This window comes from Heteronotia binoei, chromosome 7 (genome assembly GCF_032191835.1).
Source record: "Heteronotia binoei isolate CCM8104 ecotype False Entrance Well chromosome 7, APGP_CSIRO_Hbin_v1, whole genome shotgun sequence".
In the NCBI taxonomy this organism is placed as follows: Eukaryota; Metazoa; Chordata; class Lepidosauria; order Squamata; family Gekkonidae; genus Heteronotia; species Heteronotia binoei.
The window spans coordinates 113,445,015-113,472,395 of NC_083229.1; the positions used below are offsets into that span (position 1 = coordinate 113,445,015).

Genomic DNA, 27,381 nt, shown 5'->3' on the forward strand with positions numbered 1-27,381 from the left:
CAGCAGACTCTTTACGGGGTGGTTTGCCATTGCCTTCCTCAGTCATCTACACTTTCCCCCAAGCAAGCTAGATACTCTTTTTACTGACCTTGGAAGGATGGAAGGCTGAGGCAACCATGAGCCGGCTACCCGAACCCAGCTTCCACCGGGATCGAACTCAGGTTGTGAGCAGAGCTTGGACTGCAGTACTGCAGCTTTACCACTCTGCGCCACGGGGCTCCTATGCCAGACATAAAGTGACGGAATATTGAATTAACCACTAGAGGGAGCAAAACACGTATGGACCAGACACATAGAAGCGCCAGGAACACACAAGTGAGAAAAATGAGAATGCAGAAAAGATGTCAGTCTCAGCACACCAGTAAAACTGCAAGAAAACTTTTTCATAGGAAGGACTTTAGGGAAGGTATTATTAGCTATTCTGCTGGTTGGGCTAGTGATGTAATTAATTTACACAAATATTCACTCTTCCTCCATATTTCTGACAATACTACTTTCTAATTGAGACGCGGAATTGATTTGCTTTCAGTTTCATTCCCCACATTAGGTTTTTTAAGTGCATGCCATCATGCACATTCACCATATTATTTTGTATACGATCCAAACCCAGGGCTCAGTGGAGCAATATCCCCGTGCGTTTGTGTTCACATTTAGATACAGACATCATTTTCCCCACTTTAAGATGGAAGTTTGGAAGTGATTCTGCATATTACCTTGCCTTTGGTGCTCGCCCCCAAGTGAAGAAAACATAATGGTTGGCTCTTCTTTACTGCACCCAGCTGGCTCATTGGTGGGTTGCATTTATCCAAAAGGCTGGTCAACGAGTCTCTCTTCCGCACAAACACAAGCCAATCTGAGCAAAACACTTTTCCTACTTCCAGAATGAACTAGTACATGGGAGGAGTCCCTGTAATGTATTTCTAAATGCCAGTTTGTCTCTTACACAAAAACAAATGGCATCTAGGGTTGCCAGCCTCCAGGTGGGGCCTGGAGAGCTCCCGATTTTGCAGCTGATCTCCAGCTGGCAGAGATCAGCTCCCCTGGAGAAAACGGCTGCTTTGGAGGGTGGACTCTTTGTCATTGTGCCATGGCGAGGCCCCTCCCCTCCCGAAACCCCACCCTCTCCTGAATCCACCCCCAAAGTCTCCAGGTATTTTCCAACACAAACCTGTCAAGCCTAGTGACTCTGCAAGGCTGCATAATCTTTCTAGAGAATAGTCAGTGAAATCCTTCTTGGTCTGACGGTTTTGGAGGACTTCTCTATTAATTCCTATGCAACTGCCTTCCCCCATGAAATGTACTGAGATTAGCAAAAGCAGAAGACTTTCTTTTTTTTGCCCAGTCCCCATTCATTTCACCAAGCAGGAGAAATTCATTTATTTCCCATAGAATAGCCCCCCCCCCCTTCCCGCTTTCCAGCACAAGCAGCCGGGAACTTTTGTGTTTGCTCAAATAGGCCTCTATTCAAATGCAGATGGGGGTTATCGCACACCAACCTGCAATTTCCTTTATTCTGTGAACAAAACATTTCCCCCCCTTCCTGCTATTCATTAAAGGGCAATGATAAAAAGGGCACCCATGTGGCCCTTGCAAATGGCAAACAGGGTTGAATTCCCCCCCCTCCCCTCCTCCAACCTGCTCGGCCATCTTCACCTTAATAACTGTATAAACAGGAAAACAAGGAGAGGCCAGATGGCCCATTCACCCCCCTCCCCACACACACACACACACCCCTCGTTGTTTATTCCAGACCCCCGTGCATCCGTCCGGTTCCTCTCCAAGTCAAGTGTATGTACATAGTTTTGTCTTTGTATAGGAGTGGATGTGGTGACAGTCAAGCCTGTGCTCTTCCAGTATTGTAATTTAACAGATTATGGCTGTATGAAGGAAAAAAAAAAATCCAGAACAAAATGTAAATACCTAGAAAAAAACTAAAAAAAACTGGATCCCTGCGGCTTAGGGTTTTGTACATATTGAAACTGCATGGTATTTAAATGGTCTCTGATGTATGCAGTTTCTTTAAAAACATTTTAAAAGGAAAAAAAAAAGCGGCTCCTGTCTTGTTTTCTTTCTGACTCCTGTCCATCTTGTGTTCGTTTATTCGTTGTTTCCGACTCTGGGGAGACGTCGCATCACGACATTTTCCCAGCAGACTTTTTATGGGGTGGTTTGCCATTGCCTTCCCCAGTCATCTACACTTTCCCCCCAGCAAGCTGGGGACTCATTTGACCGATCTCTGAAGGATGGAAGGCTGAGTCAACCTTGAGCAGGCTATCTGAACCCAGCTTCCGCCAGGATCGAACTCAGGTCATGAGCAGAGAGCTCGGACTGCAGTACTGCAGCTTTACCACTCTGTGCTATTGTTACTTAATGCTGCAGTGCAAAAGGAGGTGCAGGCAAGCGGCATCCCACTTTAGACTGCAAAAATGCCCTCTGGCTAAAAGTCCCAGGGGTTCTTTTCAGCATCCTGTCGAATGGGCTCCTATCAGTCCCAGGGCGCATTGCCGGGAGGACAGATCACGTAATGGTGGCTGTGTTGGATCAAGCAGCAATGGGAATCTTTCTGTTTTGCACGTTTGTTGAAGCTAAATGGGGGAGGGCCCCAACCTGGATGGCCCAGGCTAGCCCAATTCTATCACATCTCAGACACCAGGGCTTTTATTGTAGGAAAAGCTCAGCGGGAGCTCATTTGCATATTAGGCCACACCCCCTGGCATCACCCTTGTTTCACGTGGCTTTTTGTAGGAAAAGGCCAGCAGTAGCTCATTTGCTTATTAGGCCACACCCCCTGACGCCAAGCCAGCCAGAACTGCATTCCTGTGCGTTCCTGCTGAAAAAAAGATGCCAAGCAGGGTTGGCCCCAATTAGTACTTGGATGGGAGACCACCAAGGAAATCCAGGGTGTGAACCACCTCTGCTCATTTCTTGCCTTAAGTCGGCTGCAACTCGACAGTGCTTTCCACGACATGTGCTCTCTAGCTCTCTAATACAGTGCAATGCAGTGGTTAAGAGCAACAGACTTTTTCCCCCCATTGTTTACACTTTTTGTTTTTAAATTTAAAAAAGAAGCAGTGGACTCTAATCTGGAGAAGTGGGTTTGATTTCCACCTTCTCCACATGAGACGTGACCCTGGGCCAGTCAGAGTTCTTTCAGAACTCTCAACTCCACCTATTGCACAAGAAGATGAAGATATTGGATTTATATCCCGCCCTTCAATCTGAACTTCAGGGTCTCAGAGCGGTTTACAATCTCCTTTACCTTCCTCCCCCACAACAGACACCCTGTGAGAAAGGGAGATTGTAAGCTGCTCTGAGTGAAGGGTGGGATATAAATCCAATATCTTTTACTACTACTATAGAGCATGCTTTAGAACAGGGGTGGCCAAACTGTGGCTTGGGAGCCACATGTGGCTCTTTCACACATACTGTGTGGCTCCCAAAGCCCTCACCACTCTGTCAGCCAGCTTGGGGAAGACATTTGTCCCAGCCAGCTGGTGGCTTGGAGAATGCAGTTAAAGTTGCTTTCTTTCTACCTCTCCCCATCTGTTTTCCTGCCTGTCTGCTGCTTGTGGCTCTCAAACATCTAACATTCATGTCTTGCGGCTCTCAAACATCTGACATTTGTTCTATGTGGCTGTTATGTTGAGCAAGTTTGGCCACCCCTGCTTTAGAACGGCACAGGAAGAAACCTTTCTTTCTCTGTACAACTGGCCGAACAGAGATGAACTTTCCACTGACATTTAAATAGTAGTTTGATTGACTTCTGGAGGCCAAGGAAAGCTTCTCTCTGCATTTAAAACACTCGTCTAAAACTGCTATTTTTTCTCCCATGTGAAAATTTCAGCACAGCTGTACCCTCAAGAAGTGACAGTGTGCCAGAGAGGAGAGACATTGTTTTAGCAGTCTGGCACTCTGGCTTTGAGTCATCAGGCAACACTATGAAACAGAACGTGTGCATTAATTGGAACTGCAGATGGAAGACGAGGAAGCCCATTTTCTCTCACTCACTCTCCCTAAAGAAGATATGAGAGCCAGTTTGGTGTAGTGGTTAAGTGTGTGGACTCTTATCTGGGAGAACTGGGATTCCCCACTCCTCCACTTGCAGCTGCTGGAACGGCCTTGGGTAAGCCACAGCTCTCGTAGAGGTTGTCCTTGAAAGGGCAGCTGCTGTGAGAGCCCTCTCAGCTCCACCCACCTCACAGGGTGTCTGTTGTGGGGGGAGAAGATAAAGGAGATTAGAACCTGCTCTGAGACTCTTGATTCAGAGAAAAGGGCAGGGTATAAATCTGCAGTCTTCTATGGATTCATTCCTGGGGTAGCCCCTGACCACATGACGATTGATTTCTTAATCAAGAAGCAATCCACAGCGTAATACCTGCAGAAACTCCCCCACCCCGCATTCTGATCAAGGAATGCAAAAATTTTAAAAACTGCTGTTTTGTTAATCTTGCCGGTTTTCCTAAATGCCAGAGTTAATTGTTGAAAAGATTGAAATTTATTTTAAAAACCTTACATCCCATGTTCTCAGCGGCACTCCAGAGAACAAACTGTGGGTGGATGACAATATTCTGCAAGCACCGGGTTGCTCACCAATCTCCTTTCATGCAAGCTTCATGTGTGGAAAGAGGCAGGTGGAGCTCTTCATGACATCCAGGTGAACAGCATCACCTGGTAAATAACATCCCAACAAACCTCTGTTAAGGAGATGGAACATTTTTCCCCCTGCCAGGTTTTTGGCAACCCTATGCTAGCATTAACTAAAAGAGGCAACTTGGACACACTTCAGTTCACAGCCTAGCTAAGGAAGGATTTGACATTTTTTGATGCTATACCTCTGTAGGAGAAAAGCCCTGTCATTCTGACCTGGATCAACACAGGTAAGAAGGGAGAGGACTGCGAAAGGAGACAAAAACCACACGACCCAGCCAAGGTAAGAGTATGATGATTCAGGACATGCTTTCCATGAGTGGGGTTGGGGCAGGGAGGAGAATTGGCTTGAACACATGGAACTGCATAATACAGAGAGACCCAGGTGGGCAGCCGTGTTGGTCTGAAGCAGTAGAACAAAGCAAGAGTCAAGTAGCACCTTTAAGACCAGCCAAGTTTTATTCAGAATGTCAGCTTTCGTGTGCTCTAAGCACACTTCATCAGACAGAAGGATGGAATGGCAAGCAGTCCAAACTATAGAGAAAGTGGGCAGAATCAGCATGCAGAATCATCAAAATGTCCTTTAGCAGATTAAAAGAATCACAAGCCGGGGCCTAGCAACTGCCAGCCCGTGTCCACTGGGCTAAAAAAAAACCCCAACAGTAATAAACGCCAGAATAGCAGATTGATGTCCCTTAAGTATCCTGAAATAAATGAGAGCTTGCTCTAGGTTAAAAGGAGGGTGCATAAGGTTCTCGGAGGCTTAATTGAAACATGTAACACACACACAAAAACATTCAAAAACATTAGATGTATTTTAAATGGTTTATGAATATGTGTGTTTGATGTGTTGGTATGTTTGTGGAAGAGCACCTCATTTCGTTGCTCTCTTTTTGTGGAGAACAATGACAATAAATTTATCTATTCTAGTTTGCTATTTAAAAAAAATGCATTAAAATAGTGGATTAGTATATGTAATGAGATAAACAGCAAATGTCCCTTATTTGAGTATGTCAATACAAAAAACATTTTTCTGATACACTATTCTAAAAGAGAAATACATTGGAATACTGTAGATATATAGCTATACTTGGTGAAAGTGGAATACTGTAGATATATAGCTATACTTGGTGAAAGTGGGTTTAGTATGTGTAATGAGATAAAAATCCAATATTCCTTTTCAGTCTTGCTTGTTTGTTCCAAGTTTCATAATAATTTGTAATTCAGCAATTTCCCTCTCCATTCTGTTCTTGGAAGTTTCTTTGCAGCAAAACAGCAACTTAGAGGTAACATATTGAATTTTTTGGAAAATTAAAATGTTCTCCTATTGGTTTCTCAGTTTTGTGATTCCTGATGTCAGATTTGTGTCCATTTATCCTTTGTCATAGGTTTTGTCCAGTGGGGACAGGCTGGCAGTCACTAGGCCCTGGCTTGTGATTCTTTTAAACTGTTAAGGGAGATTTCCATGATTTTGCATGCTGATTCCCTGCCCACTTTCTCTATATTTAGGACTGCTTGCCATTCCATCCTGCTGTCTGATGAAGTGTGCTTAGAGCACACGAAAGCTTACGTTCTGAATAAAACTTGGCTAGTCTTAAAGGTGCTACTTGACACTGCTTTGCATAATACAGAGTTGGACTACTGGTCTATTGAGGTCAGTATTGTCTACTCCAGGGATGGTCAAATTGTGGCTTGGAACGTCCTTCAAAATGTCACTCTTTCACACACACAGTGTGGCTCTTGAAGCCCCTACTGCCCCATTAGCTGGCTTGGAGAAGGCTTTTATCTCCTGAAATCGCTTCTCCAAGCTAAGCTCGCTGGCAGCTTGGAGAACGCATTTAAATGCATATGTGCCCCCTTGCCCAGATTGTCCGGAGATTTGGACTGGGTTGTCATCAGTACACTGATGACACCCAGCTCTGTCTGCTGATGGATTGCCAGCCTGCCTCCGCCCCAGAAAATCTGGCCCTGGCGCTACAAGCTGTGGCGGGGTGGCTCAGGTTGAGTCATCTGAAGCTGAATCCAACGAAGACAGAAGTCCTTTGTCTGAGCCGCGGTGGCCTGGGAAGGGAAATCCCTCTACCAGCCTTTGATGGGGTGCTACTGATATCGGCACCCAAAGTCAAGAACTTGGGGGTGCTACTGGAGCCCACATTGGCTACGGAGGCCCAGATAGCAGCCACTGCGAGATCCGCCTTCTTCCACCTTAGGCGGGCACGACAGTTGGCTCCCTTCCTAGAGCACAGTGACTTAGCAACAGTGATTCATGCAACGGTCACCTCGAGACTAGACTACTGTAATGCCCTCTACATGGGGCTGCCCATGTCCCAAATCCGGAAGCTGCAGCTGGTGCAGAATGCAGCAGCCAGGCTGCTATTGGGTCTCCCTATTCGGGACCATATACAGCCGGGGCTGCGGAGACTGCACTGGCTGCCAATAGTATTCTGGATTCACTACAAGTGCTGGTTATTACCTTTAAAGCCCTATATGGCCGAGGACCTGCCTACCTTAGGGACTGTCTCTCCCCATATATTCCCCAGAGGGTACTCGGATCTGGATCACAAGACCTATTCGTAATCCCCGGGCTGAGGGAGGCGAGATTGAAGGCTACTAGAGAAAGTGCCTTTTCTATTGCAGCCCCCCACTGGTGGATCCAACTCCCAGACGATGTTAGAACCTTGCGGGACCTTGCCCAGTTCCGCAAGACCTGCAAAACAACATTATTTCGAATGGCCTTCAACCAAAGTATATAGATGCCCAACACCACCGAATGTATGGCATGGAATTTAGCACCCAAACTGTTGTTTAAAATTGTATTAATAATTTTAAATTGTCAACTGTTTTCATTTTTAACTGATTATTATTGTGATTGTTTTTACTGTTGTTATTACAATGTTGTTAGCCACCTTGAGCCTGCTTCGGTGGAGGGCAGGATATAAATGCGAAAAATAAATAAATAAATATGAACATATGAAGCTGCCTTATACTGAATCAGACCCTTGGTCCATCAAAGTCAGCATTGTCTTCTCAGACTGGCAGCGGCTCTCCAGGGTCTCAAGCTGAGGTTTTTCACACCGATTTGCCTGGACGCTTTTTTGGAGATGCCGGGGATTGAACCTGGGACCTTCTGCTTCCCAAGCAGATGCTCTACCACTGAGCCACCGTCCCTCCCCAATATGTTGTCAAAGGCTTTCATGGTCGTTGTTCATTAGTTGTTGTAGATTTTCCAGGCTGTATGGCCATGGTCTTGGCGTTGTGAGACCTGACATTTCGCCAGCAACTGTGACTGGCCTCCTCAGAGGTATAACCCAGAAAACTGAAGTTCCCTCTGGGTCAAAGTGAGAAGAAGATGGCAGGCAGGTAATTTATATCTACTCAGGAAGGTGGAGTAGGGCTGAGTCATTATCTTGTAGAAGCTTCCCAGGCTGTGACATGCTAATAGAAGAGCTTACCTGAAGAGGTTCTTTTGTATATGGATTGGCTATTGAAATTCTAATCTTATCTGTAGTGCTATTGTAAAATGTAGAGCATTTTGTGTTTTCCAGGACTTGAAACCATGCCCTATTCATTTTTAAACTCCCTTCCTGTTGAAATTGTGTTAATGGAGTTCAATGGCTTCCCTGTGTAATCTAACATGGTAATTGGATGTGTTGTCCAGCATTAGTGTCTTGGAATAAGATACTGCGTCCTGTTTGAGTTAGGCTATGTTTAGCCGCTGCTGATTTGTCAGGTTGGCCAAGTCTGCAGTGTCTTTCATTTTCTTTTATTCTTGTCTGGATGCTATGTTGTGTGGTGCCAGTGTAAACCTGTCCACAACTGCAGGGCATGTGGTTTACTCCTGCAGAAGTAAGGGGGTTTGTTCTATCTTTTGCTGATTGTAGCATCTGTTGTATTTTTCTGATGGGGTCTTAATACTGTTTGTAGGTTGTGCTTCTTCATAAAATAGGAAAACTTATGAGGGGTACATTGTAGCTAAACACTCTGTCTGGATTCTGAATATTGCAGATTGGGCCTATACTTAGACGAATGTCCCATGTTGCATTTTAAAGAATATTTATTCCTACTTACTCCATGGTTCTTGTATTTTTAGGTCCATTCTGTATATGTATTCTTGGTGCCCCACTGACGGACCTCCTGATGGCACCTGGTTTTTTTGGCCACTGTATGACACAGAGTGTTAAACTGTATGGGCCATTGGCCTGATCCAACATGGCTTCTCTTATGTTCTTATGAGTTTGAAATGTATCGATATTTAACTCATGGAGTGCTCAGCTTGTATTTTACCACTGAGGAAGGCTTTTTAGTCAAAATGCATTTGGTTCTTGTATTTGCCCACATTTTGAACCTTTTAACTCGTATTTATATATTCTGACATTTGTCCCGATATTAGGTATAGGTGCTTACATACAGAACCAGAGTTTTTATTGTGATTACTTTATTGTTTTCACCCTAACATCTCTTTGGTTACTTTCCCAGATATGCAGAGCCATACAGTACAAAATAGTAACCACTCCTTAAATAATCAAGCAAGTCTTCTTCAAACCTTTGGGAGCAGCACAAGGGAATTGGGAGAGTGGAAGCCTTTAAGACACCTTTTTTTCCTGCAGGAACATCTGTTAACTCTTCTGGTTGGAAAACGTCTCTACTCAGTCATGTTCTTCCTTTGCTGCTGTACTGGTTTCTCTTAACTTGTGCACCTCTAAAACGTGGACCACAAGACCCAGAACAGTTCCACTGAGATTTCCAAATGTCACTTTTTAAACAACTGAATTAGCTATATTAAAGAGTAGAAAAAAATTAACTTTAGGTTTCGTTAGTTAATATGTGAAGGTATGTCTGTACTGGTTGCATTCGCTTTAAATTATGTTGAACTTAGATAAATGGGACGTATTTTAAAGCTAAGTGTATCCGGAATCATAGCCTCATGAATGAACTTGACTCATCTTTTATTTAGGCTTATAAAGACAGCCAGTTTGGTGTAGTGGTTAAGTTTGCGGACTCTTATGTGGGAGAACCGGGGTTGATTCCCCACTCCTCCACTTGCAGCTGCTGGAATGACCTTGGGTTAGCCATAGCTCTCGCAGAGGTTGTCCCTGAAAGGGCAGCTGCTGTAAGAGCTCTCTCAGCCCCACCTACCTCACAGGGTGTCTGTTGTGGGGAGAGAAGATATAGGAGATTGTAAGCTGCTCTGAGTCTCTGATTCAAAGAGAAGGGCGGGGTATAAATCTGCAGTCTTCTTCTTCTAAACTGCAAGCCGTTCTGACAATGGAAGCAACACGTTGAAATAAACTATGGCAACACATCACCAATATTTAAATAATTTAATTAAATATTTAAAGAAAAAGGTGTACAAACCTCCCCCCACAGAACCCTAAACCAGAAAATGCTCAGAATTAATGTCAACTGAATTAATTTTCTTCAGAAAATGCTCAGACTGAATGTGCAGGCATCCCGCAATGTTTGTGCCACAACTCAATGGCTTTGCTCACAATTGCATCAGTATTATCTTGAGGTACCTACAAAAGACAAAGACAGGTATTTTGTCGCTTTAGGATATTCATTTCTTGCCCTAACCAGTGGAACAGAGAGGCTCTGGTGCACACTACTGATACTCTCTAGTACAGAACCTTTATTAGACACTAAACCATCTGAAATCGCTACATAACCAGCTAGATCAGAAAGCACACTAATATCTCGGATAAGATTTTGAAGGACTGAGAATTAAAATTAGACCAATTTATTTTTAACTCTTGAAAGCCAAGAATGAAAAAACTCCTAGAGTATCATTCTATTGAGAAGGAGGGTGGGGTATTCTGAAAATCTACCTATGATGTATATCAAGTGAAACATTTACAGTGCAATCCTAAAAGCACTTTCATGGGAATAAGCCCCGCTGAATAGCCCAGGGTAGAAAAAAAATGAAAGATGATTTTAAGATAATTTGGAATAATTTTATAATTTGTTTAATGGAATTTCCAGGCTATAGCTCATTAAAAAAATTTTCTTTAAAGGATGGAGACCCTTACCTGAAAATCTGAATAAAGCATTGAATAGTTATATCAGAGGATACTGTTTCTCAGAAACGGAATCCATGAAAATTATGTAAAATCTCAGCCAACTTGGATGGAAGCGCACACACCCTACTCCCCTTTTCTCCTTTCTTGGAATGCCAACTGAATTAACTTTCTGCAGAACGAGGCATGGCCATTTAAGTAAAAGTCTGCTAACATGGTATGTAAATAATGAGATTAACTGGTGTTCCCATTTGCTTCTAGTGCAGTGGAAACTCCCCGGATGCAATGGCACAAGTGTCCAAAGGTGTTCCCAACACAGGAAGCCTGCCTGCTAAGAAATGGGGAGGCACCGTGGCTCAGTGGTAGAGCATCTGCTTGGCATGACTGAAGTTCCCAAGTTCAATCCCTGGCATCTCCAGCTAAAAAGGTTCAGGTGGGAGGTAATAGGAAAGGTGTCTTTCATATGATATGAGATATGAGAGCCAGTTTGGTGTAGTGGTGAAGTGTGCGGACTCTTATCTGGGAGAACTGGGTTTGATTCCCCACTCCTCCACTTGCACCAGCTGGAATGGCCTTGGGTCAGCTATACCTTTTGTAGGAGTTGTCCTTAAAAGGGCAGCTGCTGTAAGAGCTCTCTGAGCCCTGCCTACCTCACAGGGTGTCTGCTGTGAGGGAGGAAGGTAAAGGAGATTGTGACCGCTCTGAGATTCAGGGTCTAGGGCGAGATATAAATCCAATAGCATCATCTCTGCCTGAGATGCTGGCGAGCCAGTCTGAATAAAGAATATTGACTTTGATTTATTTTATTATATCCCGCCCTCCCCACCGAGGGCAGGCTCAGGGCGTTTCATAGGTTAGGGTCAAAAATGACCAACAAGATAAAACATCGATAATACATAAAACAATATTAAAATATCAGTTAGTAGAAACCATGTAACAGTAGATGCTAGTACAATAATTCATGATGTAATTAAATTTCGATGGTAGCAGTATAACTGGACAGTCAATCTTAGATGTTCCAAGGGACCCCAAACCGCCATAGCGTGGTGGGAAGTCCAGAATGGTGTTAAGTTCTGGTTTATGGGCCTAGTCCGTTGCTGTAAGTTGTCCTTATGGAAAAGCAAGGTGGAAGAGTGCCGTTTCGCAGGCCCTGCAGAACTGTAGAAGCTCTCGCAAGGCCCTAACATCCTCCAGCAACTCATCCCACCAGCTAGGGGCAGCCGTGGAAAAGGCCCTGGCTCTGGTTGACTGAAGCCTAACTTCCCAGATGCTGGGGACCGTCAGCAGGTTTTGAGACCCGGACCGAAGTGCTCGCTGGGGCATATGCAGGGAAAGGCGGTCCCTAAGGTATGCAGGGCCCTGATGGACCAGGCATCTGATTCAATAGAAGCAGCTTCATTTGTGTTCAAATTCTTTATGGAAATGGGAAGACACCAAGTGATCTAAGCATGGCCAGAGTTATTATGCAATTGTTCCTGAAAGCTGAGCAAAGCAAATTCCGCCCATTTCAATGCGAATTTGACGTACATCTCATATGCAACATACTGAACACAGGGGGGAAGCTGTTGTGTTTCCTTTCAGACATCATACTGAACTAAGGTTAAGGGAGCTAAGCTATAAATTTGGTGTGATTTCTGACAGCCAAACTACATGAGCCTTAAAAACAAAAGAGAGTTGGCTCCATGTTCCCTGACTCACTTTCCCTACATCCAGGGCTTTTTTTGTATCAGGAACTCCTTTGCATACTAGGTCACACACACCCTGATGTAGCCAATCCTCCAAGAGCTTACAAGGCTCTGAGTGAAGGGCCTCCTGTAAACTCCAGGAGGATTGGCTACATCAGGGGTGTGTGGCCTAATATGCAAAGCAGTTCCTGCTACAAAAAAAGCCCTGCCTACATCCATGCAGCAACTGCAGAGAACGTCATTCTCAAAGCCTATTTGGCTTGGGACCGCACTGCATTTGGCCTCATTTGGCTTGGGACCGCACTGCAAGGAGGCAATTTTGAATACTTCATGTATATAAAACTCATTGCAAGTAATAAAAAACCTTGCACATCTGGGAGAAAACAGGCTTGGCTAGAATGTCCTGGCTGTGCTACCTTTTTCATTCAGGGGACCATTGTAAAAGGTCACTCATATGTAGGTCCTTTCTACTGTCTCACAATTCTACCGGCACATTCTGCTGCCCAAGCCAAGCCACTCTAAATATGGGGAAAGCATTTTACACCTGGAAAAAGAGGCAAAGCAAAGTTGGCTCTCTCTTGCCAATACCTTGATCTCCAAAAATCTGACAAAGAAATATAATCTCCTGGGTTTTGTTCAATGTACACTAAAAAAAAGTGTACTTACATTTTCCAAAAACTGGGCAATCTTCTCAGCGCCGTTCAATACCATCAACTTCATTTTGAAAGTCAACAAAATCTCAACAGCAACAAAGACAAGGATTTTGCAGGAACCACTGATCACTTTGTCCCAAACCCTAGAAAAGTCAACCAGAGAGTTAAATCTAAAAAAGCTTACACGTATTATTTATATTCAGTGATGCAGTTTTATTTTTCCGACCGGAATGGCATATCAAAGTGTCCTAAACTTCCAATACAGTCAGACCTGTTAGTCTCTCAGAAATTCTGGCTATCAGCACATTCTATTGTACCCTTCTTGAGTTCAGAGGAAGTGATAGGCACCGTAATTTTAGCAAAAATTCTACCTTTAAAATGCTGTAGTTTGTGGAAGACTAGGATTTTGTAGCACAGGAGTCTCCAATCTTTTAGCGTCTGCAGACACTTCAGGATGCAGCAACAAAATGGATGCCGCAGGAAGCAGAACCAGCCACAAAATGACTGCGGTCCACAGTGCACATCCTTGTGCTGCAGGGGCAGCTGATGCCAAAGCAACTAGGGTTGGCAAGTCTTAGCTAGCTGCCGGCAGGGAATCTTCGTCCCACAAGCTTTGTACATGTGGTGCAAGGACATCACCTGGAAGCAACATCATCACAGTGGGCACATCGGGCGGGGGGGGGGTGTGCTCTAGCACAGTGGTCCCCGACCTTTTTGGCACCAGGGACCAATTTTGTGGAAGACAATTTTTCCACAGGCTGGGAGAGTGGGATGCCATGGTTTCAGGATGATAAAATTGCACTCTTTATTTCTATTAGTTTGGTGAGCCAGCTTGGTGTAGTGGTTAAGTGTGAGGACTCTTATCTGGGAGAACCAGGTTTGATTCCCCACTCCTCCACTTGCACCTGCTAGCATGGCCTTGGGTCAGCCATAGCTCTGGCAGAGGTTGTCCTTGAAAGGGCAGCTGCTGAGAGAGCCCTCTCCAGCCCCACCCACCTCACAGGGTGTCTGTTGTAGGGGAGGAAGGTAAAGGAGATTGTGAGCCGCTCTGAGACTCTTCGGAGTGGAGGGCGGGATATAAATCCAATATCTTCATCTTCTTTAGTTTGGTGTGGTGATTAAGTGTGCAGACTCTTATCTGGGAGAACTGGGTTTGATTCCCCACTCCTCCACTTGCAGCTGCTGGAATGGCCTTGGGTCAGCCATAGCTCTGACAGAGGTTGTCCTTGAAGGGGCAGCTTCTGGGAGAGCCCTCAGGCCCACCCACCTCACAGGGTGTCTGTTGTGGGGGAGGATGGTAAAGGAGATTGTGAGTCACTCTGAGTCTGAAATTCAGAGTGGAGGGCAGGATATAAATTCAATGTCGTCGTCTTATTATTACTACATTGTAATATATATAATGAAATAATTATACAACTCACAGCCCAGTTGTTAACAGGCCACGGACCGGGACTGGTCCATGGCCTGGGGGTTGGGGACCACTGTTCTAGCCCTTTGGGCAAACTCTTGTGTTAACCATAGTTTTTCTCTAAATGCTGGAGCCATCCCTCAACGTGCCCAGAAAGATGGTGTTGCCTCCAGGTGATGCACATTGTGGCATCTCAGTGCTCTTCAGGGTTGGGGCTCCCCCCACTGGCCAGTTCCATTACAGCAGGTTGGAGGCCCCAAAATTGGGGAGAAACCCGCCCGGACGGGGGATTTGGAACCCTTAAAGCAACATTTAAAAAATATCTGCACAACCAAACCTCCAGTCGTCAGTCAGAAGATTTGCTGGGCAACAGCCCTATCTGACTCACCCACTTCCTAGAAACACTTGGTGGGCACCAGAAAAGGCATTCCTCTTGCAGTTGCTTGGACTGACCCACCCCAGTTCTGTAGTTCAGGATACATCTGTGTGCAGGGCTTTTTTCATAGAAAAAGCCCAGCATGAACTCATTTGCATATTAGGCCACACCCCTTGATGTCACCATTGTTCCACACAGGGCTTTTTGTAGTAAAAGCCCAGCAGGCGCTTATTTGCATATTAGGCCACACCCCTGACTCCAAGACGGCTGGAACTGCGTTCCTGCTCAAAAAAAGTCATGTGTGTGTACATGTGTTTTACCAAGTCACTTTCAAGACTACCTTGGCAACCGTAAAGTCAAAACCCTTAATTTAACCCTTAATTTAAATAATAGTAATAAAAAAAACTCTGAAGATTCTTAGGGTACTGAGTTCCAAACCCACTATCACATTCTGGAATCTGTAAAAGAACTTTAAAAATCTTCAGAGCTAGAGTTTCCTGAAGTCCAACTGAAGTATTTCTGCAGCGGGGGAGGAAGGGGACAGTGACCAAAAGTACATCTATACATTATGAAAACATCTACAGCTAGCTCCGATTCACAGACAATATACTCCTTCTTTGCTTCTTTCTCAGGACAATGAAGGGCACTCCATCCAGAATGAGATTTCAGGAGGGCAGACAAAGAAATTTCATTTTATCTCAGGGTTTGTCCTTGACAAAACCACTACATTTCATTTTATAAGTTTTTTTTTCTCTCCTAGTAAAAGACAGGTAGGAAGGTGGAAGTCAATTGCTCTTAAGCATCACTCAAATACCAACCATCAAATGTCTGGAAATATTAATGGCCATGCTGGCCAAAGACAGTGAAATGGTCAGATCACACGTTAGGTGGAATCCAAAGGCCAGATTTTATCTTCCTGAAGAACTCCGGAATGTGGTGCAATGACATCACCTGGAAGCAACATCATCACACTGGGCACATCAGGCGGGGGGGCGGGGTAAGCAAATCCCTCGGCATGGTGGGAAAAGGATCCATTTTGGCCAATTCTATCCAAAGGGCTGGATGCCAGGACAAAGACTCCTAGATAATAAGAGCCTTTTAGCAAACTGTAACTTCTAAGTCAAAGAGTCTGCCTTAGAACAAGGCCTGCTGCTAGGGCTGAGAGACAGAGGGTCACGCATTTACATCTTTCCCTTATACTCCTTGCTCAATCCAGTGCTCTGCTAAGAGTATGAGTGTGCCATTTTTACTTCTAATAAATTCTTTACTATTTTGAATGCCGGTGGTTATTCTCTTTACCATTTAGACCTCTACTATTCAAACACACTATTTAAAACGTGGGCCAGGGAAAGAGAGGTGGTCAGTCACTAAATCACTATTTCCACAGGAAAGCAAAGGTATGGCAAGTTGTCTCCATAGTGACCAGACCTTGGGTAAAAGAAGAAGAAGATGATGATGATGATATTGGATTTATATCCCGCCCTCCACTCCGAAGAGTCTCAGAGCAGCTCACAATCTCCTTTACCTTCCTCCCCCACAACAGACACCCTGTGAGGTGGGTGGGGCTGGAGAGGGCTCTCACATCAGCTGCCCTTTCAAGGACAACCTCTGCCAGAGCTATGGCCGACCCAAGGCCATGCTAGCAGGTGCAAGTGGAGGAGTGGAGAATCAAACCCGGTTCTCCCAGATAAGAGTCCGCACACAACCACTACACCAAACTGGCTCTCCCAGAGCTAGTTGTAAAAGGTAAAGATAGTCCCCTGTGGAAGCACCAGTTGTTTCCGACTCTGGGATGACGTCGCATCAGGATGTTTTCACGGCAGACTTTTTACGGGGTGGTTTGCCATTGCCTTCCCCGGTCATCTACACTTTCCCCCAGCAAGCTGGGTATTCATTTTACCAACCTCGGAAGGGTGGAAGGCTGAGTCAACCTTGAGATGGCTACCTGAACCCAGCTTCTGTTGGGATTGAACTCAGGTCATGAGCAGAGAGCTTGGACTGCAGTACTGCAGCTTTACCACTCTGTGCCACGGGACTCAACTTGGGTAGCAAGAGGTAAAGACACTAGGCAGAGCCTTAGAATGACAACACGAAGGGAAAATGGGAGTACCAGCCTTCTTGGTGGACAATTCCTAAACTGTCCAGTTAGTGCAGGGGTGTCAAACATACAGTTTGGGGGCCGAATCAGGCCCCCGGAGGGCTCCTATCAGGCCCCCGAGCAACTGGCTCTTGTCTGCTTCCTTCTTCCTTTCTCTTGCTTCGTTCTTCATCACAGCTTGCTTTGCAAGGCTTGCTCAATTGCACAGGAGCAAAACCTCTTATTTTCTCCATTGGCTGAGGCTCCTGCCTTGGGGAGGAACAGCTTGCTTTGCCAGGCTCTCTCAATTGCACAGCAGAGCTACTGAACTAAGCCTCTCTTCCTTCTATTGACTGAGGCTCCTCCCCCACCCAGTCCCTGAGGGAGGGAGGGAGGAAGGGAGGGAGGAAGGGAGGGAGGGAGGAAGGGAGGGAGGAAGGAAGGAAGGAAGGAAGGAAGGAAGGAAGGAAGGAAGGAAGGAAGGAAGGAAGGAAGGAAGGAAGGAAGGAAGGAAGGAAGGAAGGAAGGGAGGGAGGGAGGGGAGGGAGGGAGGGAGGGAGCTTCCTTTGCCCAGGTCCCTGGATCCCATGGGAGAAATACAAAGAAAGCACCTTTAGGACCAATGAGTGCTAACATTTTAAGCATTTTTTAAGTTTAAAAAAATATATATTTGTGTTTGTCTGTGTTCTTTATAAAGTTTATATCTTTGCAACCTAATCTTAAATAGGTACAAACATGGCTCAGCCCGACATGGCTCAACCCGACAAGCCCTCTTTTATGTCAGATCCGGCCCACATAACAAATGAGTTTGACACCCCCGAGTTAGTGGCATCACACCAAATAAGAGAGAAACCCTTCAAGGTTTGTGTGAGATGGGAGAGTGGTGTGTCACCAGACAGAGACTCAGGACGGTTACAAGGCCCCTAAATGCCTCAGACAACCCAACAGAGCAGCACTTGTGGGTCAGTGGAGTTTTGTTTTGCTACAAAAGCAACTTGCCTTTGTAGGCTCGATCAGGTAGACACCCAGAAAAACACTTCCGAAACCAGAGGTTGTAAGGAAGCTGGCTCATTGCTGAACATGATTTCAGATGCGTTAGGAGCCTGCTGTCTTCGAGGCTCAACGCTTGTTCCAGATATTTTGGCTGCAGGAGAAACAGGAAGAGAAGTGACAAAATGAACCAAATAATAATCGTACAAGTCAGGGTTTCATTGCAAGAAAACAAACTTCATCCTAAATACAATCTGACACATGCAGAAAACATGTCATGTTAGATAATGTGATTAAAGGTTAAATTGTACTCTAAGGGTTGCTAGAATTTTCAATGTTCATCGGCCGTGCTAATAAAAAACAATGTGAAAGAAAAAAAGCCAAAAAAACCCTCCCAAATGATGATTCAGTGGGAACTCAGACTTCATTCAACCCGGTGTGACTGCTTTTCAGAATCATCTTACTTGAAACAAGTCTTTCACCTGCACACTTGGCACATAGGCTAGAGAACAATGTTCTCTGTAAGCTGTGAGGTCTTGTGAGCAAAAATTCTACTTCATGAGCTACTGGCATTAAAGTTGCGAGTTGGCTACTGCATAAATGAGTAGGCTCTGGGGCCATTTTTCCTGAGCTAAGACAAACATGTGTGAGCCAGGGGCTAAAAGACTGAGCTAGCTCACACTTAGCTCAGAGGGAACATTGCTAGAAACAGCAGGCTTTGGCCATGGCGTATGTGACATTACAAGCACTTTTCCTCCAGACCCGATTTACACAAATAGCAGAATGAAATGGTAGAATCCTGATTTCAGAGTGAGTCATCCTAAGTGAGAGAACACATGATGGACAACATTCTGAACAGCCTTCCATTTTTTATTTTAAAAAACCCTCCCCTACAAGCAGTAACTAGCACAAGGAAGCTCTAGTTTCATCCAAACTGTTTTGATTTTGATGTCTGCGGGGTAAATTTTAGTAAGGAAACACTGGGAAAATATGTGATTTATTCCACCACTTTTACATACAGCAGATGTTAAGGTACATTTCAGGAAGCATAACCCCAGTACAAGGGCCCAAAGCCTTGGAGCAAAGCCCAGTGTATTCTGGTCTTTTAAAACCCCATTTTCCCCCAAATACAGTCAACTCGAGAGCCCTGTTTCTGAGGAGGACCCATCATCTCAGCTGAGACAGGCTGCACCCTGAGACGGCTCCTTCTCAGTGGTGGCACCCACCAAACTGTGAAATCCTTTCCCCAAGAAGATTCATCTAATTCCCTCTATGAGTATCTTCTGCCAGCAAGTGAAGACTGTTCTGTTTGGGCTGGCACTCCCTTACTGACCCTACTTCCTGTTTATGTTTTTAGTTATATGTTTTTATATATCTTTTTCAAGTTAATTTTTAATATATTTAATTGTTCGGTGTCTTGAGGGCCCTGAGTGGAAATGTGGGACAAAAATCTTTTAACTATATAAAAAGGTAAAGGTAGTCAGTCCCCTGTGCAAGCACCAGTCGTTTCTGACTCTGGGGTGACGTTGCTTTCACAATGTTTTCACGGCAGACTTTTTACGGGGTGGTTTGCCATTGCCTTCCCCTAGGGGAGGGTTTTTAAAAATAAAAATGGAAGGCTGTTCAGAATGTTGTCCATCATGTGTTCTCTCACTTAGGATGACTCACTCTGAAATCAGGATTCTACCATTTCATTCTGCTATATGTGTAAATCGGGTCTGGAGGAAAGTGCTTGTAATGTCACATACGCCATGGCCAAAGCCTGCTGTTGCAGTGCACTCTCTAGCAGTGTTCCCTCTGAGCTGAGTAAGTGTGAGCTAGCTCACAGTCTTTTAGCCCCTGGCTCACAAATGTTTGTCTTAGCTCAGGAAAAATGGCCCCAAAAATGGCAAGCTGGGTACTAATTTTACCGACCTCGGAAAGATGGAAGGCTGAGTCAACCTGAGCTGGCTACCTGAAACCAGCTTCCGCTGGGATTGAACTCAGATCGTGAGCAGAGAGTTCAGACTGCAGTACTGCAGCTTTACCACTCTGCGCCACGGGGCTCTTGCATTTAATTATATAAATATAGTTAAAAGTAACGCAGTAATACAGTAAAGAGTAACATAGCTGAAAAATAATTTATTCTTCATACCTAAGGGGCAAAAAAAAAAAACCACCCCAAAACCCTCCCATAGTACTGCTCAGCACTTCCCTATCCCCACCTCAAACCCACAATTCGTATTTGTAGATTAGCTTTGCATACGTAATCTACTGTTTTCATTGTTGTGAGCTGCCCTGAGCCTGCTTCGGCGGGGAGGGCGGGATATACATCTAATAAATTAAATAAAATAAAATAAAACAAGAACAACATACAATGGAATCTGCACATCCATCATTTTCGTAATCGTCTTCTCACCTTGGGGGAAAAACGAATTCTTACCAATTGGGGTATTGCGTCCTTATATTTATTGTTAAATAGGTTCACAAAGCTACTGACGAGCCAGTAGCAGTCGATGCTGTCTTCAACCATTTCCTCCATAGCCTTAGCAATAGCAAGAAATACTTCATCTTCAGGTTCCTGGAAATGCAAAACAGACTTCATCGTACTCCAAGCAGTGACCAATTTTCTTCGGCTTTAGGAGTCAGCACCAAAATTTAAGAGCTAGGCATTTTGTAGCCTTCGGGTTTTTATGTTCTAACAACCCTACTTTCTAACTACTGCTGCCACAGCGACTGATCCCAAACTCTTCCCAGTTGCTTGTCGCTTTTTAAAACTATATTGTCATGTATAATATAAACATGAGGCAACTCCTGCTGTCATCCAGGGCTTTTTTTGTAGCAGGAACTCCTTTGCATATTAGGCCACACACCCCTGATGTAGCCAATCCTCCTGGATCTTACACTAGGCCCTGTACTAATAGCCTTGTAAGCTCTTGGAGGATTGGCTACATCAGGGAGGTGTGGCCTAATATGCAAAATAGTTCCTGCGACAAAAAAAAGGCCTTGCTGTTATCACAACAAAAAGCTAATCTCAGTCCCTCACCTAAATAAGCTCTAATAAATAAGCTTGGGACCATCAAGGAAGTCCAGGGTTGAGTCACAGAGGCAGACCACAGCAAACCACTTCTGCACTACTCTTGCCATGAAAACTCTACAGCAGGGGTGGCCAACAGTAGCTCTCCAGATGTTTTTTGCCTACAACTCCCATCAGCCCCAGCCATTGGCCATGCTGGCTGGGGCTGATGGGAGTTGTAGGCAAAAAACATCTGGAGAGCTTGGCCACCCCTGCCCTACAGAGTCACCATAAATTGGCTGTTTGACAGCACCCTCCACCACCACCAGGCAGAGTTTACAGACTTCCCTCTGGATTTATCCACACTACATAAGAACATAAGAAAAGCCATGTTGGATCAGGCCAATGGCCCATCCAGTCCGACACTCTGTGTCACACAGTGACCAATATATGTGTGGGTATACATATATATATACACATACACACACATATATACACTGTGGCTAATAGCCACTGATGGACCTCTGCTCCATATTTTTATCCAATCCCCTCTTAAAGCTGGCTATGCTTGTAGCCGCCACCACCTCCTGTGGCAGTGAATTCCACATGTTAATCACCCTACTGTAAGCATTCCACATTTTTTAAAAAAACCTCAGTATGGGGCACAGGGTAATCGAAGCTAATTTGAGAAAAACTATTTCCTATGCTCCATATTGTCCTATGAAACTGTTCTGGTCCCAGACCAGGACCGATTTCGCACAAGGCTTGTTCCAGGTGGAGAGCCCTTTTGCTCTCGGGGCGTCTCTTCATTCTTGCACAAGTTGCTCCGGATCTGCGAGCTGGTGCGCCGCTTTTCCGCAGCAAGCAAGATCCTCTGACAAGCGGTTTCTGCCTGCTGTGGAAAAGCAGCGCGCCAACTCGCAGCTCCGTGGCAGCTTATGTGAAAATGGAGAGAAGCCCCGGGGGCAAAAGGGCTCTCTACCCGAAATAAGCCCTAGTGCAAAATCGGTCCAGGTTAAGAATGGACTATGAGTACACAGATGGATGCCAGGATATTGTGGCCAAGTCTTTGACTTCTGGCAAGTGACACACACACACACCCGTCCCAATCCACACGCAAGATAAGCTGCACTTTTCTGCTCTGCTTGCTACATGGGGAAACTCCTTTGCTGTTAATCTTGGATAGTGCAGAAATAGGCTGGAATTAGAAGCTGAGACCACTCTCAAAAGATACCTGGGCTTTGAGCAGCTCTGCCATCTCCAGACTCACCCCACACCAAAAGGTTCCATGCACAGGTCCTCTATGGAGACATAATATCGCTAGGAGGACAGCATTCACCCATGGCTGGCATATAGGAATAGACCAGGTAGGCAGTTGCCTAGAGTGCTACCTGGCCTACAGTGGCCCCTGCCCCACCGCTCTTGCCTTCTGGGGTCTGCAGAGACCCGGAAGGCAAGAGTGGCTGAGTGGTGCATCGGCATGTGCTCTCCTCTGAGGGAAGGCAGGCTCCAAGGAGAGCATGCACCGCCCTGCCACTCTCGCCTTCCTGGTCTGCACAGACCCGGAAGGTAAGAGTGGCACGGTGGCATGTGCGGGGCCGGCACCTGACCAATTAATACAGGGATCAAACAAAGGCAAGCCCCAAGGAGCGCACAGGCCGCCACTCCACTCCGGCCTCACCTTCCCGGGTCTGTCCAGGGCGGGGCCTAGAACACCAGGAACTCTGGCACCGGCCCTGCATTCACCTTTGTGTATTTCCTTTAATACAGTTCCAGAGGAGGAAAGATCTGGACTTTTATACCAAGATCTTGCTAACAGCTAAACAAAAGATGACTGACCAATGGGAAAGATGGATTTCGAGGTAGCTTTCCTGATTCCAGCTGATACATCCGGAGGAAAACCTCAACTTGTGGGGTTGACTCATTGATAAAGCGAATTACTTGGAGGGCATGGTAGACGTCTTTATACTGCTCTTTTCGGTACTTCATCACAAACGTATGAGATTCATGATGGGGAGGAAGAATACCTTCAAAAAGGGAAAAAGAGAAAGTATATATTACTTGATACATAAGCAGTCGCTTAGATATTCCTTCTAGTTTTCCTGTCCAATGGGCTGAATGCCAGCCCTAGAGGACAACACTGTGCATTTTATACGTGGACTTGGACCCGACCAATTAATACAAGGATCAAACAGACTTTAGTGTACTTCCCCAAACAACAAACGTCATGATGCAATGTCACCCCAGAGTTGGAAACGACTGGTGCTTGCACAGGGGGGGGACTACCTTTACCTTTTACAAAACAATAAAACTGAAGTTTGGGGATATACATAGTCAAAGATTCTTTGTTTGCTAGTGAAGTTCAAAAAGAATATGTTTTGAACATATGGAATAGCAGGCCTTTTTTGCAGAAACAGCCCAGCAGGAACTCATCTGCATATTAGGCCACACCCCCTGTGCCAAGCCAGCCGGAACGGCATTCTTGTGTGTTCCTGCTCAAAAAAGCCCTGTGAAATATGTACTGGTCCATCTAGCCTACAGTTGTCTAACCTAACTTGTAGTGACATCCTAGGGTCCAAGGCAGATGTATGTATCTGTCCTGCTGTCTGATACCCCTTTAACTGAGGACTAAAGCTAGAACCTTCAGCGTGCAAAGTGTGTCCGAAGCTACATCCTCTCCTCTGGATAATACTTGACACAGCTCACTAAAATAGCATGTATTCCATCACAATGTATCAATCCAAAACACACAAAGGTGGAACGTATGCCATCAGAAATTCCATCTCCATGTGTCTTAGAGCAACTTTTTCTCGTCTGCTTCTCTGATTAACAGACACCCAGAGCTTACAATAAAAACAGAACTGCAAGAATTAAGTTACTGATTAAAAGAACAGCAGACATAATAACCTGGTCTTGAATACAAAGCTCTATAATATCAGCTCCTGGTATATTTGTCATCTGAGTACTCATGGAATGGACACACAAGACCTCCATTCTGAGGTCACTCCAGAATCCCACAATGGTAAGAATACAACCTCAATCTATAATGAAACCCAAGAATGCGGTCTTTGGGGTTAACCATACCTAAAAGCACCTTCCACACGAGGGTTCGATACATGGATGGGAGCGGAAATCTTTGACTGAATGTGCAAAGCTTTTCAATATCTGTGAAGAAAGATTTTTTTACAAAATTAAAGACTGTTAAGAAACATCTCCTTATTCTCAAATAGTGACACTTGGTATATGTTGTCGACGGCTTTCACGGCCGGAGTCCATTGGTCGTTGTAGATTTTCCAGGCTGCGTGGCCCTGGTCTTGATGTTGTGAGGCCTGACGTCTCGCCAGCAACTGTGACTGGCATCATCAGAGGTGTAACCCAGAAAACTGGAGTTCTCTCTGGGTCAAATTGAGAAGAAGTTGGTAGGCAAGTATTCTTCTCAATTTGACCCAGAGAGAACTCCAGTTTTCTGGGTTACACCTCTGATGATGCCAGTCACAGTTGCTGGCGAGACGTCAGGTCTTACAATGCCAAGACCACGGCCACACAGCCCGGAAAATATACAACAAGCAGTGACAGTTGGCTCTTGTAACCAGAACACATCTTCACGAGTACAGTATCAGTAACAACCCCAGAAGTTTAGCTTTGAGTGTTCGACAAATTCCATGTAAAATTGTTTGCATAATATGGCCCTTTCAAAAAATGTACACCCAGAAGTGATACACAAGAAAAGAGTAGTATCAGGGCTGTCAACCAAGAAAAGACTTTCTAGCTAATTCATCATTCCCAACAGATAAAATGCAAATATATTTGTATATGGCAAAAAAACCCTTTGATCCATTTGCTGTTGCTTTTTGAAACACTGAAGGACTATTTCCCAGCCATGTCTTCATGTCAGAATGATATTTTCTTTTTTACTTCCTAAGTAATTCACTGTAACAGCTTTAAAAAAAACAAAGCATTTCAAGCTCCAAACAGGGAAAATATGAACTGCATGGGCCGCATATCCAGGTCTCCACTCTGCCAGCCAATTTACATATTAAAGGTAAAGGTAGTCCCCTGTGCAAGCCCCTGGTTGTTACTGACCCACGGCGTGACATCACATCACGACATTTTCCTGGCAGACTTTTTTTTTAATGGGGTGGTTTGCCATTGCCTTCCCCAGTCATCTACACTTTCCCCCCAGCAAGCTGGGTCCTCATTTTACCGACCTCGGAAGGGTGGAAGGCTGAGTCAACCTGGAGCCGGCTATCTGACCTCAGCTTCCGCCGGGATCAAACTCGGGTCATGAGCAGAGCTTGGACTGTAGTACTGCAGCTTACCACTCTGTGCCACAGGGCTCCTCGAATGTACACATTACACAAGACCAATTAAAGAACTGCAGTATTTCCACTCTGCAAGATGTGTTAGGAGCAAACGATCGTGGAGCACATATAGCTCGTGCACATTTTCTGTACTAGGACATTATACTGGAAGTGAGGGAAGAAGAAGATGAAGATGATGATGATGATATTGGATTTATATCCCGCCCTCCACTCCGAAGAGTCTGAGAGCAGCTCACAATCTCCTTTACCTTCCTCCCCCACAACAGACACCCTGTGAGGTGGGTGGGGCTGGAGAGGGCTCTCACAGCAGCTGCCCTTTCAAGGACAACCTCTGCCAGAGCTATGGTTGACCCAAGGCAAATGGAGGAGTGGGGAATCAAACCCGGTTCTCCCAGATAAGAGTCCGCACACTTAACCACTACACCAAACTGGTGATGTACTGTGGGCATAGACCTTTGCCACACCCGAATTCTGTCACCTCTCGTTTTTCACTTCAGCTGTAAACAAACGGAAACAATGACGTTCCACCGTTCTTGAGGAACACATCAGAATGCTAAGGCACAGCACCAGTACCACCATCATGCACTGATTACAGCTTCTGAAAGGAAGCCAAGGAGCTGAATGGGTTTCAACACAAAAATTCTTTTTATAGAATTCTCTCCGGTCTCTTGGAAACAGCAGAGATGCCAATTCACACCGCACCTCAGGTACATTTTCCATATGTCGCACGGTGTGAGAGTACAGAAGGTTCTGCATGAATGCCTACATTCAGAATGAAACACCCTCACACACACATTCATCCATGCAAAAAAGGGACAGGCAGACCACATGGTTAAAGCACAGGTTTCAGTTCCGGAGGGGTGGGGGCAGGAATCTACCTAAGAGGGAAGAAGAATATGTGAGCTTAATGCTTCCCGTGCCTCCCTGTGGGTCACAGCATTTATTAGACCAGAAAAACTAAGAAAGAAAACAAAACTCTGACCGATTTGTTCCGAGTGGATGTCCCTTTTGCCCCTCGAGCCTCTCTCCATTTTTGCACAAGCTGCCTCAGAGCTGCGGGTTGCCACACCCCTTTCCCACAGCAAGCAGAAACCGCTTGTAAGAGGATCTTGCTTGCCGCAGAAAAGCAGCACACCAACTTGCAGCTCCACAGCAGCTGGTGCGAAAATGGGAGAGAAGCGCCGGGAGCAAAAAGGCTCTCCACCCAGAACAAGCCTAGTGCGAAATCGGTCTTACTGTAATGATCCAAAGCATGTTTGCTCAGAAGGCTCTCATTGAGTTCAATGGGATTTATTCCCAAGTAAGCATGGGATTAAAGCCCGGAGTGTACATACAGAGAGCTCAAACCAATGGTTGCTTTGCAATGGTAGTTCTACCATGCATTTACACCTGATTAACTGCCATGCCCTTTTCAACCTCTGGCAGGGTGATGAAACGAACTCTCTCTGGGAAAAAGCTTGCTCAAGGCTAGCCTTGTTGTCTGCCAATATCCACAGCAATTCTGCCACTAGAGGCATTTGTAAGCCATCATCTATATCAGGGGAGACCAAACTGTGGCTCAGGAACCACACGTGGCTCTTTCACACATATTGTGTGGCTCTCAAAGTCCCAACTGCCCCTTTGGCTGGTTTGGAGAAGGCATTTGTCTCTGTAAATCATTTCTCCAAGCCAAGCCAGCCGGTTCCTTGAAGAATGCATTTAAAGTTGCTTTCTTTCCACCTCTCCTCACCCCTCCCTCCCTCTGTTTGCTTTCTTTCCACCTTTCTTACCACCCTTTTTTCCTGTCTTGCACCTCTCAAACATCTGACATTCTTGTCCTGCGGCTCTCAAACATCTGATATTTATTCTGTGTGGCTCTTACGTTGAGCAAGTTTGGCTACCGCTGATCTATATTGTACCAAAGTATCTGAAAGGCCACCCTGTCAATGGTAGGTGCCCAACTCCCCTCCCCCAGTACTTAAAAACACACACACACACCCAACCGATCATCTTTCAGAAGGATTTCCAATGACTTCTTTTCTTCCACACCACGAAAGCCCACTTTTTCATAATATACGGATCGGAAATTTCTCTGCGGGTCCTCAGCCATGTTTCATTCTGAAAGGCGACACATAAAAGGATGACTTTGTGATTATTAAAGGATATTATAACGATTATTGATACACAAGTCAGTTGGGATCTGAATAAAAAAAGTCTTAAGACAGGGGTTCCTGT

At 45.2% G+C, this 27,381-nt stretch overlaps 1 protein-coding gene across 2 annotated transcripts; it reads right to left on the reverse strand.

The window, feature by feature from the left end:
* Positions 1 to 10,071: 10,071 nt before the first annotated feature.
* Positions 10,072 to 27,266, reverse strand: TBC1D7 (TBC1 domain family member 7). 2 transcript variants are annotated; one of them, XM_060244226.1, is made up of 7 exons: positions 27,145 to 27,266; positions 23,930 to 24,010; positions 22,685 to 22,872; positions 20,273 to 20,410; positions 17,856 to 18,004; positions 13,013 to 13,142; positions 10,072 to 10,163 (listed from the first exon to the last, which is right to left on the reverse strand). In XM_060244226.1, exons 1-7 carry the CDS (start codon positions 27,254 to 27,256, stop codon positions 10,077 to 10,079), a joined length of 885 nt encoding a protein of 294 aa, XP_060100209.1. In that variant the 5' UTR covers positions 27,257 to 27,266; the 3' UTR covers positions 10,072 to 10,076. The 2 variants fall into 2 exon arrangements, with proteins under 2 accessions (XP_060100209.1, XP_060100210.1); XM_060244227.1 differs by lacking the exon at positions 23,930 to 24,010.
* Between the last annotated feature and the right edge of the window lie 115 nt (positions 27,267 to 27,381).

Bases quoted from the DNA above. Each gene is read 5' to 3' on its own strand.
- TBC1D7 (XM_060244226.1), bottom strand. From the start codon at position 27,256: ATGGCTGAGGACCCGCAGAGAAATTTCCGATCCGTATATTATGAAAAA. The intron at 24,011-27,144 runs GTGTGTGTGTGT...CTTTCTTCACAG, and splicing joins TCTGAAAGATGATCGGTTGG to ATATTGAAAAGCTTTGCACA. The intron at 20,411-22,684 runs GTCAGTCATCTT...TTGCATTTCCAG, and splicing joins GAAATCCATCTTTCCCATTG to GAACCTGAAGATGAAGTATT.